The sequence below is a fragment of the Mesitornis unicolor genome, unplaced genomic scaffold, assembly GCF_000695765.1.
Source record: "Mesitornis unicolor isolate BGI_N332 unplaced genomic scaffold, ASM69576v1 scaffold19495, whole genome shotgun sequence".
NCBI classification, from domain to species: Eukaryota; Metazoa; Chordata; class Aves; order Mesitornithiformes; family Mesitornithidae; genus Mesitornis; species Mesitornis unicolor.
Window position 1 is genome coordinate 16,469 of NW_010183691.1, and position 19,230 is coordinate 35,698.

General features: G+C 35.2%; 1 protein-coding gene across 1 annotated transcript in view; it reads right to left on the reverse strand.

Annotated features, from left to right (window-relative positions):
- The window catches only part of LOC104540434 (ubiquitin carboxyl-terminal hydrolase 15-like), a gene marked incomplete at its 3' end in the record, with an annotated part of 38,645 nt that overhangs the window by 12,972 nt on the left and 6,443 nt on the right, over positions 1–19,230 (reverse strand). The window contains exons 2-6 of the mRNA XM_010184242.1: positions 16,209–16,336; positions 11,329–11,459; positions 8,486–8,612; positions 3,340–3,485; positions 720–781 (exon numbers count right to left, since the gene is read on the reverse strand). Of these exons, the coding sequence (XP_010182544.1) occupies positions 720–781; positions 3,340–3,485; positions 8,486–8,612; positions 11,329–11,459; positions 16,209–16,336 (594 nt within the window). The remainder of the gene's footprint in view (positions 1–719; positions 782–3,339; positions 3,486–8,485; positions 8,613–11,328; positions 11,460–16,208; positions 16,337–19,230) is intronic.

Sequence of the window (19,230 nt, forward strand, 5' to 3'; positions counted from 1 at the left end):
AGATGGTGTTAGTTTACCAGTAACCAGTTCCGACTCTTCTTCAAAAGCCAACAGAACATGATTTAGATTCTGAAAACAGTATTAAAAAAGTTTATCCACCTAAACGAGAAAAAACACACTCAAGTCTTTCCACTCCCTTGCCATTATCAACAGCACCTTGATAATGGCAGCAGGAAGAACAGAAAAAAAAAAAGATTATACTCTGTTAATTGATGACAGCCCAACAAAGAACAAAAGCAACATGCTGGTAATGTAGACTGCAATTTAAATCATGTTAATGTGTAAATATTGTGCTCTGGAGATAAAAGGACAAGCTATTCATGAAAATATTTACATATAAGAAAAATACTGATAAAATACACCTATGTTCACCTAACAGATACACTATGCTTTAGAACAGAATTCTACATAAAATAACATATGTAAATAAGTTTTAAATATTTTTAGTATGGATTTTTTTTCTATTTTTAAGCAGGATAATGTATATCACTGGCTGAAATCAACAAAATTAAGCAACATATATGCAGGAAATCACCATCATGTCACGTTCTACAATGTGCAGCACTTAAACACGCCATTTGGCATATTTTCAGTTAAAAACATCTGAAGGCTGATTTTCAAAATAAAACACCACTTTTCAAAACACTTTTTTTTTAACGTAAAATAACGTGAAAATAGTTAAACTGTAGAGAATAATATGACTTAAATTCACAACTTACTTAGGAGTTGAAGGACCTCTTGGCCATGTTCCATCGTCATTCCTCTGTTCTATCACCAGTACCTACCACAAAAAGCGTAACAGAAAAACTGAAATAAAAATACCAGTAGATTGCTTTCTGTTCCAGTCTTTTAAAAGGATTTGCTGACAGGTGATTGATACAGAAAAGACTGATGTTCAAGTTACTATTCCCTGAGGTTCAAGAATATTCCATTCTATTATACTGCACCTTCCTCTTGCTCTATTTACTTTTTTCTGTCCCCACACCTTAATCTGTGCAACATTGGGAAAGTCACTTAATATTTCTATGCCTCAGCAATCCATGGATAAAATTGCAAGACTTTACCTCTCAAACAGGTCAGAATACCACCTGCAATGTCTAAACAGCATCTGTGAATCTATAGAAACCACATGTTTATACAGCAGCCCTGTTAAGGAAGGGATATTCCCAAAGGAATATTGCCTCTCACACAACACAGAGCAAGCAGTGGAAAAAAAACCACAAAAAGAAAAAACCAAACCATGTTATGCCTTAATATCCTTAAAATGGTACCTGTCTGGTTACTACTGTATATTTTGCAAAAGCATTCATCTAATATTAATTTTCCAATGGGACAGTTGGCTAATGAAAACTATTTCATTCAAGTTGCTATTGGTACAAAAGGGAGTACAGAACACTCAGTCCTAAACACAGGCATTAAATGCCATTTGAAACGCCTTCGGGTATTTGAGATGCCTGCCCTATGCTGGCAGATATGACACAGGACCTACATGCCTTTCTGCTCATGCAGATGCCTTTCTGCTCATGCTCATGCTCATGCCTTTCTGGCCGACAGCTGGCATAGCCTAGATCATCTGAAACAGCAAACAGACTCCAATATTTACACTCAATCTCTTAATTTCCAATGCAACCAATTCTACCTAATTCTACTCTGATGCTTCAGGACGCTAATTAACTGCCATGCTATGCCTGTAGGTGTCTACAGAGTGACATACATCCACAGATGTACTTATGCTCAAAAACTTACGCATAAGTACACATATTGCACTTGAATCACGTTTTCAGTCTGAACACAGTAAGATATGACATTGAAAACCAGCTTTCTACTGTGACTTGCTTTCTATCTCGGAAAAAAGCAGTCTGCTATCTCTGGTCATAAACACTGTAAGACAGATTCTGCCATCTTTTCTTCCATTGGCTCTCAGAGACCACTAAATAAAAGGAAGGTTTAGACTCAAAAGCTCAATGGAACCCCTAATGGCTCACTTCAGAAACCAACTGATAAATTCAAAACATTAATTTACTCAGTCAAATAAACAGTTTAGAATTACACAGGAAAAAGTAACTATTAAGTTAGACTGAAATAGCCAGAATAACTATTACTAGATTAGGAAGCTCAGCAAGAAAAACAACAACCTTTTATGTCAGCAAGTGCCACTGACCAGACACACATGGTCTACCAGGACATTTAGCATTTTCAGAAACCATGGCTAAACTCGGTTTTTAACAATATTTGTTTTGTTGAAAGTACAGATGTCACCTAGAGATCTTTCTAAGGCTATATTAGATCATGCTTGCTTCATAGTTAATGTTTCACTGCGACAGAGGCAAATTGCAAGTTACATCTTTGATGCAAACCTTTTGTGGGAGATGTGGGCTCTTCCAGCAGCACCTCCCTGCATTGTGAAAATTACCTGTGTGAGGGTTTAAGTGCGTGCAGTATGAAGCTAAAGGTTACAACAGTTCAGGCTGTTATTTTGGGGCACTGATCACTTACCTTCCATGCCGTAAGAGAAAACTGAAGCACAGCATAAATACTGCTGGCAAGTAGGTTAGAGTAAAGTATTTCAAGGCAAAAGGAAATGTTTAATATAATCTTGCCTACAATTACTGCCATCAAATTTCATCCATTCATAATTGTAGCATGAGAGCATGAACTACTGCTGCTGAAAAAAAAAATCCAATTCTATTTGAAGAATAAAGAATCAATGTAGTAATCTGAAAAGTTATTCAAGCAATGAAATATTCGATCAGTTTGCATTTAAATTTGTGCAGCTTTAACATCACTATTTGTTCTTTATATACATCTGGAAAGGTAAAAAAATATCTTCTAAATTACCTTTATGACAGGATTTCTTAAAGTGATGATATAGTCTCATGCTGAAGTGGGTTTTCAAACTCTTTTGTCTCTACAGTTCTTATTTGAAATCTTTTTATTATTTCTTAATATCTTTCTGAAATCTGGACAGTGGAATTTCAGTAGAAGACATTATCCTTTTAGAGCATCTAGACAGTTCTTCAAATTTTGGGTTTCATTATAGGAATATCTCTCAGACCCTAGGAATGCTTTTATTATTTCAGGTTTTACCAAGTTCAAGTCAGCAATGTTACTTTCATTTACTTTTACTTCATCATGAGAGTTAAAACTCATCTTTAATCCTGAAAATACACTCAGAGAATAGTTTTTATTTTGATGCGTTTTTTATTTATATAAAATTCTCTATCCCTAACACAATCTATTAGAAGGCAATTTTCATCTAAAAAGAAGGAAAATTCATTGGGTACAGCTACATTTTCATGCATAAAATATATATATACACACAAAAAAATGACACTGTACCTGTCCCTGGTATAAACCAGCATCCTGTATAGTACTGTCTGGTTTATTCAAAGGTTCAAAAGTATTACTCATGTATTTGTTCCACAATCTGGTCTCTTTTTCACATGGAATATTGAAGATTTTTCTTAGTTCTTTTTCAACTGTTTCTGTTTTGGAATGGAGAAAACAAAAGTTTAGTTAGCATTTCACTACATAAACCATATAAAGCCGAATAAAGCATCAGAATCACTTAGTCTTTTCTTATATTCAAAATATGAATGAAACTAGAAACAGCCATGAAGCTACCTCATGCTGTAGGATACGCAGGAATTTGCTAGTTCTCTTGCCTTTAAAATGTAAACAGAGGATTATTTTATTCCCTCCTGAATCTCTTAGCAAAGCAGACAAAATGAAGACAAGTTGGTAAAAAACAGATGACAGCAGGTACTTAGGAACCCATCAACTAATTTCTCAGAGTGTGGTAACACAGGAGTGTGGCTGGGTACAGGATGATTAGAAGTGAGACTGGCAGCAAAATCAGGTGCAGGGAGAGCAGGTTATTCTGTTTCTCTCCCTAAATCAAACCTTTTTGATTTTCTCTCTTCTACTACCTGTACCCCAGTGCAATTAGCACTAACCACTATATATATATATATATATATATATGCACAAACTTTAATTTACATGCTCACAGAAATTAAAGACTATTCTGTAAAACAGAGGCACATAAATTTATTTTAAAAGCATGATGAAAGTTTTTAAGTCCATGAAAGAGTTAACATATGGTCTACCAGCTCCCACTCTACCTAACAGAAACATAAAAAATGCTACATAATTTTAAGGTAGTAGTAACTATTGACTGCTACTGAAATTCAAGAAGTTCATCATTAATTCCATTCTCCTTATTCAAAAGTAGAGTTTATCCAAGAGTTCTTTCATTTGAATTAATATCTACAGTGCTACACCACAGCAACCTCACTTAGGGGTCTTTTTAATTGGTATGCTCATAAAGCCCCACAGCAGCCAGGTCTCTTAACAGCTAACACAGAAAACAAAACAGGAGTCAAGAAATGTAGAGTTTATTCCTGATGGTCACTGAAAACACAATTATAAAAATGGGTACTGTAAGCTCTTTAATGCCCTGAAGTCTTAGGATAAAACACCAGTGTGTCAGCTCCTCTAGCTAGAGGACCCTTGTTCCCTTTTACTTAAGTTTATTATTTTCTCTTCCACTGTGCTAAATACGAAAAGTCAAAATGAGACCTAAGGCTCAAAAATACCTTGTAAAAATCCAGCCACTGGTTTGTGAAATGCACGACAACTGGCTAATATAATATTTGTAGATATCGTAGGCTGAATATGATTTCCTTCAATACTAGTTAACACACATTTTAGTACAAAAGCAAGTGTTAGACTGAATCATCTGTTTCTGTAATAGAGACAGTATGTAGGCATGGTAGGTGCTATCAACAAGGCAACAGGCTGTTACTTGATTTGTTGACTTAAAGAAAAAAAAAAAAAAACAGGTACTGCCCAAATCAATTCTTCACCCATGGTTTCAAGTAACTGTATTTGAATGTAAGAATCTAGTCAGCAACAACCTTAAAAAAATAAATCCAGACATATCAATGACTTTCACTGAAAGAATTTACAAAAGATAATTTTTCATTATCTTACTAATCCCGTAACAATTAATTATTTGAGCATTGCAGCTTGTATTCTTCGCAAGTACAAAGTTAACATTTGTTAATTTTTAATCTATTTCAGCTTCACTAACAGAACTGCTATGAGACAGGAAGCTTCAGTCCTACCAGATGACTACACACTATGTCCAAGACTGAGAAAAGCATGATCCACTTGACTATCATGCTAGTTTTGAGACTATGAAAATAAAGTTCTTTTACATACTTCCATGACTGTAACCAATATGCACGTTATAATTCTTCCCCTTGTCCCCTAGCAAGTACTGCTGAAGTGCTGGCTCATCATCTAAAGTGAAAGTGCCTGTTCCAGCACAAATGAAAACATTACATTCAAATAGGTATGGTCTGAGGCATATCATGTATGAGGCTCTTCTCTAGTAGTGCAATACACACCCCACGTATGAGATGATCAGTACTAGGATGATGTAGAAAAAAGTCAGGAAGGACTGCTCTTTAAAGATGCCACTCACTCCATCGGCTATATAGCAACAATTTGAGATAGTTCAACTTGAGAGTTAAAGGTCATGGATCCCAAATAGCAAATATCCTATATCACTAAAAATCAAATAGCTCCTCCAAAAACCCCAACAAAACAGCTGCATGATTTAAGTACCATTTTGCAAGACGACATGGAAGAGTCTTGATGGAGCTGGAGGAGTTCCATGGATCCTAACACAAGTACACGCTGCCTCTTAAAGGCTAGTGCTATCACAAATACTGCAGTAAAATGTTAATCTGCACTATGGAACAGTAATCCCAGCTTCCAAAAGAAGTGAAAGGCTAATCACAGATCCCAGAATAAATTGTACTCAAGAATACATTCTTGTATTCTGCAGCAAACTAAAGGGAAAGATGAATCAAAGCCATTTGCAAAGATAACTTACTAGCAAAAGTCCAAAAGTTCATTAGATGTAGAGCCACTGGCGCAATCTTCTATAAAATTTATCAGCTCAGTTTTGGAATTGTTTTATGGCATTGTAGACACAACCTGACTCCTATTCATCCATTTCAAAACTACAGTCAGTCCATCTGTCACTTTGTGGTTTGTAAAACTCTTGAATAAAGGTGGAAAAGGCCTACACAGCAGCTGACTGATGATAGTTTTGTCATACTTTCACATGATTAAGACTCCTATATGGATCGTTAACCCATTTTTGCTCAGAAGCCCTGTGTTCTCTAGGATCAGCAACAATAACTAGATTGAAATGCTGTCTGAACTACATCTATTGTTGAGCTAATTTTCTTTATAGAACTAAAAAACCACACCTCCCCGAGAGTAAGTCATCAATCAGTCTCAAAGTTAATAAGCGCTGCCTCCACGGCAAGAGCCCTCAATTATAGGACATTCCCAAGAAGGCCCAAAGAACACATTAGATGTTTCCAGTACCATCCCAAGAAAATGACTGTCATTATTAGGTCTGCCCTTTATAATTATTTTTTCCTACCCTGTACTAACTTACTGACATATAGCTTAGCTTAGTTTCTATTCGAGTGGAAAAGTAAAGGTATTCCAGGGATAGCACACATTTGAAGATTGGTAGAAGAATATTATATTGTGCTCAGAGTACTTAAGGTGCTCCAAAACTTTCTCCATTTATGTGAATTAAGGAAGGTCTTGTCTTGATCTTTTGAAGGCAGTAAATAATATAATCTACGGTTGTAGGTAGAAAACTTAAAAGACCATTGTACCTTATGTCCACTCACTTCAGGGGGGCTGACATAGACTCTTTTGTACTACATGTCTTCTACAACCACAATGAAATTGCATCCCTTACTGAGATATGCAAGGAAAGGTGAAAAATAATCTGTAAGATTTCTCTTGCATATTATTTGTTTATATAATATAAACAAATATATATTATATATTATATGTTCTATATTTGATGAATTCCAGAACCACCTTAAATATACTTAGCTTAAGGACAGGGAAAAAAAACCAAAATTGCCATCTTATTAATGGATGATAAGAGAGAAACCTCAGAGATCAGTTATTATTCTTTCACTCATAAAAGTGATTTTAATTTTTCTACTTTTTCTTCTAAGATACAAATTCTTTTGGATGTCCTGACTAGGATGGCCTTGCTTGCTGCTCTGTATGAGAAGATTCAGCTTCAGAAAGGGCATGTTTTTAAGACTTCCCAGAGCATATCACCTGCATCTTGGGAAAGCAACCAAGTCCAGTGTCTGGAAAGGGGCTGCCCATAAGCATGACAATTACCCTTTTAAGACAATTTTCTCATAATTGTAATTCTCTCTCTGCTAAGAAAAAATGAATACACCTCCAAGTAATAGTCATTCCAAAATGCCCTGCTTCAGATTAAAGAAAGAAAATCAGAAATTCATCCATTACCTATAATTTCAGCGATACAATTAAATTCAGTATAGCTGCAAAATAGCTTGTATTTGGTCCCCATGGAAGGATAATGTTAAACTTGGTTTCCTAAGTCTCTAGGTTTGCTTAGAGAATAATGAAGTACATCTTCCCAAGTTAAACCAGATCTCAAAAGGCCAATTAATATACAACACTGAAGCCTTGTTTCAAGGACAAATTTCATAATTTTTAAAATTTTTATTCTAATACAAGCAGATGATTACTAGTTTAACTGAAAGATTAAAATTTAACAAAGCAAATTGATTCTGGTTTTAAACCAAGCAATCTGCAAAGAATTAAAGGGTAGCAAGTATAAGTCACTATCCATAATGTGAAGAGAAGCAAAATCTGAAAAAAATACACTGTTGTCAAAGAATGTAAAGGCTGGACATAAAGTACAATTCTGATTGCACAAACACAGCTGACTGAAAGACTCTTCTCAGATGCACACACACAAATACACCAAAAATTGAGTTTATATGATCAGCAATATCTTTGCATATGTTCTGATTTTATTTTCAAAGACAAATGTGTTCTCAAAATACGCATTCAAACAATTACAAAATGGTCAAAGGGCAGGGAAAATAACCACAGATAAAGATAAGTTAAAGGTTTAATGCAGTTCCTGTAAAGGATTGTGCCTGGCCTGTCACTTCACAACCCAAAATACTGCCTTTGTAGGTCTCAATTAATTCTTGTTCTGCAATATACCTGTCCCTAAACCAACTAGAAGTATTGGCTAATGAAAGACATGAATGGAAACACACGTAAAAAATATATTACTTACACACCAAAAGCCAATAAAGAGCACTATGGAATTCAATAAAGACAATGAAAACCACGGTATTGTTCACTTCCTGAAAAGTGCAAACCTCTAGAGTTAACACAGATGCCTAGATAATAAACCACACAATTAAAAAAATAAACTGTATTAAAAATCCTAAATATTTCCAATAGTTTAAGACGCATCCTTTTTAATGGTTACAATATCCATCTATCATTTTACCCAGAGATTTATTTACGCAGAACTTGTTAACACATACTATTTAAACACAAGTAACAATCATATATTGTTAAAAACAGTTGTGCATACCTATTGTATCAGCTTTACTAAACCTTCGTGTGACGATATAGTTCATATTTCCATTTTCACAGAGCTTTAATTCTGTTAGATATACTTCTACTTTGCAGTGCTTTACAAACATACCCTGTTCAACGACCTGAAAAACAGATTGGGATCAGGTATCAGTACAAGTATGTTTTCATACACACTTCATAATATTTCTGAGAACTTTTCAAGAACCTGAAGTTCAGGGAATAGAAGTCTCTTAATAAGTGCTAAGAATTAGAACTAAAATTCTTCTATAACTTTTTAGAAAAACAGTAAACTAAAAAAACTAACGTTTTGCATGATGATGACTTCTTACCAGTGCATAGCAACACCACCATGACTTCCAAAGTGTTAAGCACAGTGGCAATCACAAATACACATACTTAGCCAAAAGATAAGACACTTGATCAAAAAATAAAAACCACCAAAACTTGTATTTATTTCATTGTATGCTACTTCCTCAAAACATGAGCTACTTTTCACAGTTAAAGAATACTTATCAAAAACAGAATACACACTACTAAAATCTGGATACCACATTTTTAAACAAATCCTGTATTTAAACAAGATCAGAAAATCTTCCACTTATATTCTGATAATGAATACATTCATTTGAAATTTCACCTACCTATTACAGTTGCTTATTATATGTTCACTTTTGTAACACCTATCACAAAATAGTTAAGTATACAGGAATTTTTAAATAAAAATAAAATGTAGAAAAAAAAATATTCAGGGTCACCTCTTAAATGTTTTTCCCTTTGATCTTCCAAAGTGTAACTGCAGTACTTAGTCATGTAGACTGTTCCAAAAATAACCATCGGCCTGATATGTGATACATATGACAAATACGGTAAAAAAAAAAAGCCAGCAGCTAATTGCTAGGAGAGATCTGCTATCTGCTGTACAAATATAACTTGTATGCATGTGCCATAGGAAAAGAAAAATTAGTGAATGATTTCATTGCTGTTCAGTAGCTTGCCTTAGCTTTAATGACTGCCAACCGTGACATCTAAATAAAAATGCATCTTAATTTGAGAAGCTTAGTAGGGTTTCCAGCTACAACAAAATAGCTGCAGTAAACAAAACAGTGCAGTTATAGCTAAGACATTTCTGAGAACAAAACTGACACTGTAGTGGTACTATTACCACATCCTATTACATGGATTCATAATGTTGTTTGACATGGATCAAGTACAACATTATATCAAATTAAAATTGGATCCCCAGTCCAAAAAAATTTGATGCAACAAAGGGGATGAAAGAAAAGTATCATCCCACCTCTATGAAAAGGCAAACAGGAGAAAGAATCACGAGCAAATGACGAAGGCATCAGACAGAAAAATTCTGAACCAGAAGATACATCTCAGAGGAAAACTACTGCTCATACTGGCAGAAAATAACAAAGCTATGGCAGTTTACCTGGCCACTCATTACACGCCATCTATTTTTCCAGTTAGTTCCTTCCAAGTAGGAGGCAAGCTACTCTAATTTCCTTTCTCTCTCCTTCCATTTTCCCCTCAAAGTGAAAAAATTACAGAACTTTTACTTTACCATGACAATGGAGGAGCATTCAGTTTGCTGAAATCCATCTTCAGGAAAAACAGTAACAAGTTGATAACACATATCTTTAAAGGAGAGCCATTTTAATGGATTTCAGCTCTTACAGAACCGGAGAAAAAAAGAAAGATACATTCCAGGGATGTCTCTTTAAAAAAACAAGATCTCTTTTACTCTATTTAAGAGAACAGCAAAAAAGCTCCAACAAACTACTAGTATTGCTGATCAAATGAATCTAGAAGAAACAGAATTTCTTCTATAGCTAAACCTGGCACCTGTTTGAATGGAATGCACTTCAAGTAAGCAGCTAGCATCCATGTAGTTAGTACATACTCATGTTACAAGAGCAAAAAAGTTGTATTACACCAGAAGTCATATCAAACTAAATTCTAACAATAATCTTTCAGGAGATTTTCAGGAATGAAAATAAAGATCCCTGTAACTGAAAGAATATGTCCTAATCGTCAATCCAGACATGGGAAGCATACCAAGAAGTATTTTAAAGCTTAAGTAGTTCAGTCCAGTGAGGATGCAACTGTAACCATTAATATGAAAATCTTAAGAAATAATACATACAAAAAAAAATTATCTGATCCATAAACAGGTAAAATTATGTATTGCCTAAGTATGGTGATACCACCTAAGATAATACATTGTATCACATACCATCAGTAAGGATGGTATGTGCTGGAGCAAACAAAAATTAGTATCAAAGATGTTAATTTTTAAGTATCTTGTATTGACAGAGGGCCACAGTATCCACCATACCATGGACTACTACTTGTGTTGAAGCAAGCTTTTTGCTTGAAGAAAAAACTCCCTCTGCCAGCTGCTGAATAGAGAAGACTGCTTATCAGAAAAGGAACTACCAATTACTCTGCCAGTTTAACACTATTAGAGCTAGGCTTTTCACTAACATAGTCAATACAGTTTTAGGGTTTTATATTTAATTACAAAATAATTTGCATTAATAGACTTACAAGCTTCTAAAGCAAGCTGTTCTTGAAATATTAGAGGGCTTCCTTCCAGAAAAAGAAAGTATTACAACCCTTGCATCCTCGTTTCTGAATATTAAAAACTCAAGTCTCTCAAATCTGAATAATAGATATAGATACAGATATTTATAAGCAACTAAAGCAGAAATTGTCTATATGACTATCATAGTCCAGGACTTAACAATATTCTAATAATTCCTGTGCAACTTCTGCATATTTTGCAGGACTACATCTGAATCATATTCATTCCAGTAGGTAATTTAAAAGTACCTTGCGTGCTATTGGCTCTTGACCTTCCATCAGCGTGTACCAGCTAACTAGCCTATTCCAGCCTTCAGTTGGCAAAAGGATGTAGTCCAGCTCATCAATGAGATGTTCCTTGAGAGACTGAGAATCACCATCTATAAGAGAAAGATATTTTTACTTGAATACTGTCATTCTGTTACTTGAGCCGTTAATGTAACATTTTTCATATAAAAAGAAACATTTGTTATCAGCATTATGGCGTTCAAAGAAAAACTATTTGGAAATTATTTAGGCAAGCTATCCAGTCCATGCATTGCATAGCTATTACAGGAAGTATTCCCACATTCAGAAACTCAAGTGTTTCTTGAGAACTCTATGTTCTCATACAAACACAAGTGCCTAACTTGTTACCACACACCATGACAGTCTTTAGAGAAACCAATCAATTTCTCTACCCACTTCACACACATTCCCACATACTTCCATTTCATGCAACAGTTGCATCCTTCATTGAAAATGCAGGAATGGGTAGTTAAGAGTAGACCCAAGACAAAGTTCGAAGTAATTCATTCCATGTCAGACTGGGAGAATAACATGGTACAACCCTCCTACTTCAAAAAAACCCCCTATGCACTCTGGAAATGTAGTCCCTACAAAATTCTTCACAGGAACAGTGATATGCAACACTTGAAAGAAGCACAACGTGGCAACCTCTTTACATAAGTAGCATGATTTTAGCTTTGGTTTGATTCTTATTACAGAAGTAAGATAGCAGCTATCCTATATGTGCAAGAGGTGACTCCATATCTGAGCCACTGTGAGCCTCACACAATTAGGGCAGATGTCTTTCCATTTGGAAGCATCCACAAACAGATGAGCAAACATCCCTCACATTCAGACCCACACATTCAGCTCCAAAGAATGAATCAGGATGACAAACTTAATGAAGTGTGAAAATAAACAGACTACAAATAAAGAGTAGACTGTAATAAATACACAGTATATTTATTTTCATTGTCCTATGTGAATGAACTGCACAATTAGAAATGAGCATAAACTAATCTCAGATTGCTTCAAGTATTTTCCTTCCTCAAAGATTTTTTTTTTAAGTAATACTTCTAAGTGAAATTAATACTGTTACCTGCATTTTTCTGCAAGGACAAAAATAAGTGCACACCATGCACATGTAAAAAGTACTAAGGTCCTTGCATTTGATCCTATCTCCATACTCCTCGTTTCTCCTTTGTACAGGTTTAGCAAACAGCATAATGATTCCAATTTTAAAAAATCCTGAGCATTAAAAAAGGCACACTTGAAAATTAAAGCTCCTTTAACAACAACAACTATTTTTTTTTTTTTTAAGAATTTAACAAAACATGTTTCAACATGACCTTTTCTGTAGGAGGGCAACACTACTGAAGACACTTAAGAGATGTTTAAAAGATGCATTCACTTCCTGGTGGGAAGAGTAATAAGATTCAGCTTATCAAGACTAGAAATCTCCCTGCTTTACGTGCACTTGCTACACATCCAGTTTGTTTAAAGGGTCTGTGATTTTAAGGGAAAATAAGGGGAAAAAAAAGCTATGTTTTTTTCTTCAATCACCCAAATGGTGAAAATACAGCTAAAGAAGGATGCACAGCTTTCTTCTGCTCTTATTATCTTATCACTGGTGCTGACTCTCTCTTTCCTTCTCCACCTTGATGTGGGAGGAAAACATGGGAGATGCATATTGTTCTCTGTTCATGTATTTTAAGTGTGCAATATTTGTTACTACCATTAGCTGCTCAGATACAGCAAAAAGATACTGTTTCCATAAGACATAATCGGTGTGGTTTATAGATGACTTAATGCAGTCAAGAAGGTACAACATGGTTTGCTGCTGTTAAGGTTTTTTCTGTTTCCCTCTTCCCACACATTATTTTTATTGTATTCCCCTTAGGGAGCTATAGTACATAAATTTTTCAAGCAATGAGTAAAATAGAGTTTCACATTAACATCTCAGTGAACATACAGGTAAATAAAAATCTGGTTCTTCATGGAGATAAACACAATTAATGTGGCCTAATAGATGAGACTTAAATAAATGCACCTGTTTAAAAGATACTTTTCTTTTTCCCCTTCAGTCTGTTTCACCCTATCTGTAAAAGAGTTTTAAAGACTCAAGTTTTGGTTCAAAACTGTCTTAATTAATGATGAAAAAAATCTACATGCAAGAACTATATCCAAGAGACATTTGCTGAAACAATTAATGACTTGCACTACCAATTCTTATGTGGCCCACTCAATACTATGCATATGGCATTTCCATAATAACTGTAAGCAAGGTGTGGGGAAAAATCCATAAACATGTATCTTCCGGTCCACGTATCTGTTTATAAAGTTCATATTGTATTTCTGCACTGATCTAATATTCCTACAGGAGTTTATAGTGAGAAGATATAATTTGAATTCCATTCTGTCTTTCTAAAACCCCAATTATGCTTTCTAGTAGAATTTTTTCAAAAGTCCACTGACTGACAACCGAGTTCCTCATATGCAACAGTTTTCTATGATAAACAATCAGCTATTCTAAATGACTACTTCCTTGTGCTTGCTTTACTAATCTAAATTTGACTATATATCCATTGTTCTGAAGGTGGCATATGTGCATTTCACTACATACAACAAAATTTTTGCATATAGTGAGATTAACTGAAATCTCTGCCTGTTACTTATCACAGAATCACAGAATCACAGAACGTTAGGGATTGGAAGGGACCTCAAAAGATCATCTAGTCCAATCCCCCTGCCGGAGCAGGAACACCTAGATGAGGTTGCACAGGAAGGCGTCCAGGCGGGTTTTGAATGTCTGCAGAGAAGGAGACTCCACAACCTCTCTGGGCAGCCTGTTCCAGTGCTCTGTCACCCTCACTGAGAAGAAGTTTCTTCTCAAATTTAAGTGGAACCTCCTGTGTTCCAGCTTGTGCCCATTACCTCTTGTCCTATCATTGTTTGTCACCGAGAAGAGCCTGGCTCCATCCTCGTGACACTCACCCTTTAAATATTTATAAACATGAATGAGGTCTCCCCTCAGTCTCCTCTTCTGGAAACTAAAGAGACCCAGCTCCCTCAGCCGCTCCTCATAAGGGAGATGCTCCACTCCTTCCCTGCTCACACTTCATCCAAATATTCTGGAAACAAGGGAGCAACATTTAAGTAATGCGAGTACAACATACTGCTTCAGTCTCCTAGAATCAGTCTTTCCTGAATTTACCAATAGTTTTCTTTATCATTGCATTGCACTGCAAATATCTGAGAAAGCATGCTCATTTTAGATTATTTTGTATTTTTAAAATCAGGTGTCAAGACAGTAATTGGATGCATGGTATCACTGCCAATGCAGACCCATAGCTTTAGAACCACAAATGAGCTAGAAGTTCATAAACCCCAAGATGCTGTGTTTATTTTGAAAAGGGCAGTGTCAAAGTTGTAAGAATACAGGTTTTCAGGAGCTTTTAGCGAAATGACTAACATGACTTTAGATCTGGACAGCTAACTCCAATACAGACTTCAGATCTACAGTAACTTTAAATATAATTTGAACATGTAGGTAGATTAAATTATAGATAATACAGATCAACACAGCACTTTCCACATCTAAAAAAACCATTTTTTAAAGTGGATTGACACAGAATAGAGAACAAGCTGATGCTGCCTCACCGAGGATAAAAATATTTTGTTTACATCTGACTTCAACTGAAAAGAAAACTATCACCTGCACATGCCTGCCTCACTGCAAGATTTACTACAAGAACGTACAAAATACCTAGATCCTCACACTTCAGAAAACAAACCACATCACTCATCTGGAGCAAAAAGACCTTTAAGTTTGTGGATAGAAAAGAACATACAGAAGCATATGACAACGTGGCACCTTCTTTGAAGACACTGGTACTAGTCACTGTCAGACACGCACACTCACTCACACTGACAACTACTGCAACATGGTATGACAAGTCCTACGAAAAAGGCAATCGTCTTTAACATTCAACTTGTAAATTAGTGAGAAATTAATTACAATTGAGAAGTTCTTAACGAAGTCAGAGTTCACCATAAAACACATGAATTTTAAAAATTTGTATTACTATGTGCACACAAATTATGCAGTGCTATTACATTTACTGTAACTGCAAAGAGAGAAATCAATTATTTCCTAGATTTTGCAGATGAAATATTAATGACTCTAATGGTACTTCAACACTGGACATTAAATATCAAATTTGACCTAAAGATTAAAACATCCAGGAAAGTATTGAGACCAGTGCCCACAAATGTGACTACAGTTCAGCGAAAGTCAGTCAGACCTGAGCAATCATAACAGTAACAGAGTTTAACCATACTTAGAAGGCAAGAAAAAATGAGGAAATTATCTTCTACCATTTCACACCATTTTATATTATCACTGAACTGTATATGTATAATACCTCTTCTTCAATTGTTCCAGAACCAAAGTAAGGGTTTGGGGCTCATTTACAAAAAGACTTAAAAATGCTATTTTAAATCAACCAATTTAGTTAAGCTAAAAAAAAAATTAAAAAAAAATCTTAACTGAATTCAGGCTGTCAACTTGACTAAATTTCATCTCCCAAGGTATCCCAAAATATCATTATAAACCAGTAATTTGTACTTTATTAAATATTCTGTTACTGTTACAAAGAAGTTCCAATAATTTTCTTCATAAAATTGTAATCTGTTAGGGAAGTCCATTCCAGTTCCCTAGTCATAATCTGAAAACAAACAAAAAGTTTCACCTTCATATATGCTGAGATTTATTTACAGTATCAACTACAAAAGATGAATAAGGTGTGACAATTTTGCACTAAATGTTAGTTTTGGCTTATTACACAATCAGAAGCAGTTACCTTTGAGAAGTCCAGAATTGTCGATAGGACCAGGGTACACATTCTGATCTCCCATCTGGTATTTGTCCCAGCTGTCAAAACCAACATATTTTTTCCACTGTTTGAACCAGCGACTATCCACTAGATACCTTAAATGAAAGAAGACATACAAGTTAATTATTGGCATACTACTACTTCCTACAGTATCAATTAATTCATGTTAACACACTTGTATTCATCAACCTTGTAAAATGGAGAATGTTTTTCTGTCTGGTTTGCTAATTATTATCAGCATCTCCTACCAACAAGGCCTTTATTGAGCGCAATTAAAGATCCCACTAATCACAGTCGGCAAGTACAGTTTTGCAAGACTGCCAACAGAGCACATCAGAAGTTGAAGAATGGGAAGTTAAAAAAAAAAAATTTGTCTTCTTAGCATGACATATCATCAGCTTTAATTCCTGTTCTCAATTCGTGAATTCAGGAGATTCAAGCTGAACCTCTGTAATTAGAGAGCCCTTTAAAAAATGAGAGATAACTCCTAGTAAAATATTTTTTCTGGCTGGAGTTCTATTTATAACATTCAGATGCAAGTTGAAAAACTTCAGAACTCTGATGTCCTGTCAAGAACCAGTGAGTGTTCTCCTCCTTTGAGTCAGCAACAGCATATACAGTAAATGTTCTCTTTTGAGGCAGTACTAGATATTCCTCCTATATATAATTAACAACTCCACACTTCCATATAGGGGGATCTCTCTAAACTCAGCTTCACAGTATTTCTGCCCAGATTAAACTGTTGCCAGTCTGGCTTTCATGAAGCCCAGTGATACCTACATTTAGTATCTTTTTGTGCAGAATTTCTTTAAGATTAAGACACCAAGTTTGTTCAACAACCCTCAGATCTTATTTTACTTTTTTTTGCTACTACCCTAGTACATGTCAGAATATCACTATCATGATGAAATGCTAGGTCAAACTAAAGAGAATTGGTAATCCTCATTCTTTTCTCCAGTATTTGACTACTGAACACTTATTTGTAACATACCAGAAATACGTTATTGAACCTTTAAGTGATCTCAAAACTTCCTGGTGAATCAAATACTAGTTTGCTAATACACGTAGCTTTATCAGGCAATCGTTCTGTAGGAGTTACTCATGAACACCATGGAAAAACAGAGAACAAAAACATTAACACCCACAACTCCTGTAACCAAAGAAATACAAAACCACTGCATTTTACTGACTAGGTTTAAAAAAATACATTAGCAGGTCCTTAAAATTTGTGCTTCTAAATGATGTATCTACAATAAGAATTAACAAGCCTAAGATATGTAAGTCTTCACTAATTTCCTCTTTTCAAGTCCAGTTTTTTCTCTCTAGCACACATGGACCAAGCCTGGAGTCAGCACTGCTACTAAACGTCTCGTAAAGAAGGAATTACTACTGAGTAGTACTCAGTAAGGAGGGTCCTTTGTAGTCAACTGATCAGATTCTCTTCTCAGTAAGTCCCAATTTTTCAGTTTCTACAGAATGTACTCTTAAATGTGAGAATCTACAGCTAAAAGTTCTTTGGAGAGTAAGATGAAGAAGGTATTACAAAGCTATACATGAGATCACCACAGGCTTTTGGATGCTTACTTCACCCCTGTGTTCCTTCAAAAACACCAAAGACTAAGGTCTCAAAGGCAACTTTACAACACCTGTGACAACAGCATCCTAATTCACATGGTAAACAGTCTTGACTCAAAATAGGATTACACCAATAGCAACAATGAGTCTGTGCATAAACTACTCCTAGCTTTAGCTTGTAACTGCCCTAAGCAAACAACATAAACACAAAAGGCAGAGCTGTCTCTCAACTGCTATAGGCACAGTTCTGTCAGTGTAAGAACTTTGGTTAAGGATCAAATTTATCCCTTACTGCACCAATGCCAGTCGTACTCTGGAGCATGTACCTTGATCACTTCACAGTGTAACACTTGGTCTGGTATCTATCCTACTATCATAACCTGTTACTACTGCTCAAGAGTTACCAATACTACAAGTTGCTCTCCTGAAACTGTTCAGCACACAACTTTGTCCTTGAACTTGCAACACACAATTCCTTTCAGAAACTTTAAACGCTTAAGAGAGCTGTCAGAAGACAGCTTCAAACTGCTTTCTGAACCAAAATTATGTATTTTTAAAAATGTAGTTTTAAATACTACTAAGAAAATGTATATGAAAAGTATTTTGCTGCAAAAGTGTCCTTTTCCACTCTTAAACTCAAACAGTGACTTATCAGGGTGTTTTGGGCACAACGCATCCCACCAAATAGGTAATGAAATGGCGTGGTTGAAATCCTATTCCAGAATGATGAAATACTTAACATCATTATGATTTTACAATATTGAATCATTCTAAAGTAGCCTGCCCCAGTACTGTAATTATTTCAGTTTTGTGGTGGAATTCACTTGATATGTTTTGCTTTGATCAGAGAATGTTTAGAATGTAATAGGAAACAAGATTGGACAAGGCTAAGCTGCATTAAAGATTGTGAAATTTGGGATAAAATACAGCAAAAAGATAAAAATGCAAACTATTACAAAAATAAACAGATGTAAACTTTGTTAACACTGTAAAAATGTAAAACTTATGTTGTCCATATCTGAATAAGGTCCAGTCCCACACACACTTCCCACTTCAAAAATCAAACTCATTCAGTAAGAATACACTGATTTCTTGATCACTTTCCACTGTCTTTACTGTTAGTGAAGTTATAAGCAGTACCTAACACAGCAATGAGCTTCCCAAAATAGTTCAGTTCTCCTAACACAGGAGCAGACTTAATGATCACTGCAGCAAAAACTGTGAAGCAATAAACCTCAGTCTGTTGTGAAATTAAGTGAGAAACAACTTCAACTATCAAAAATTACCAGCTTGTGCTAACAGGCATGTAATGTGACTGTTCACATGTAATTTAAAATTCGGTACGATAATCTGTTTAAAACAAGCATTCCATTAGGAAAAAAGAGAAGAATGACAATTCTTTGTAATTATCAGA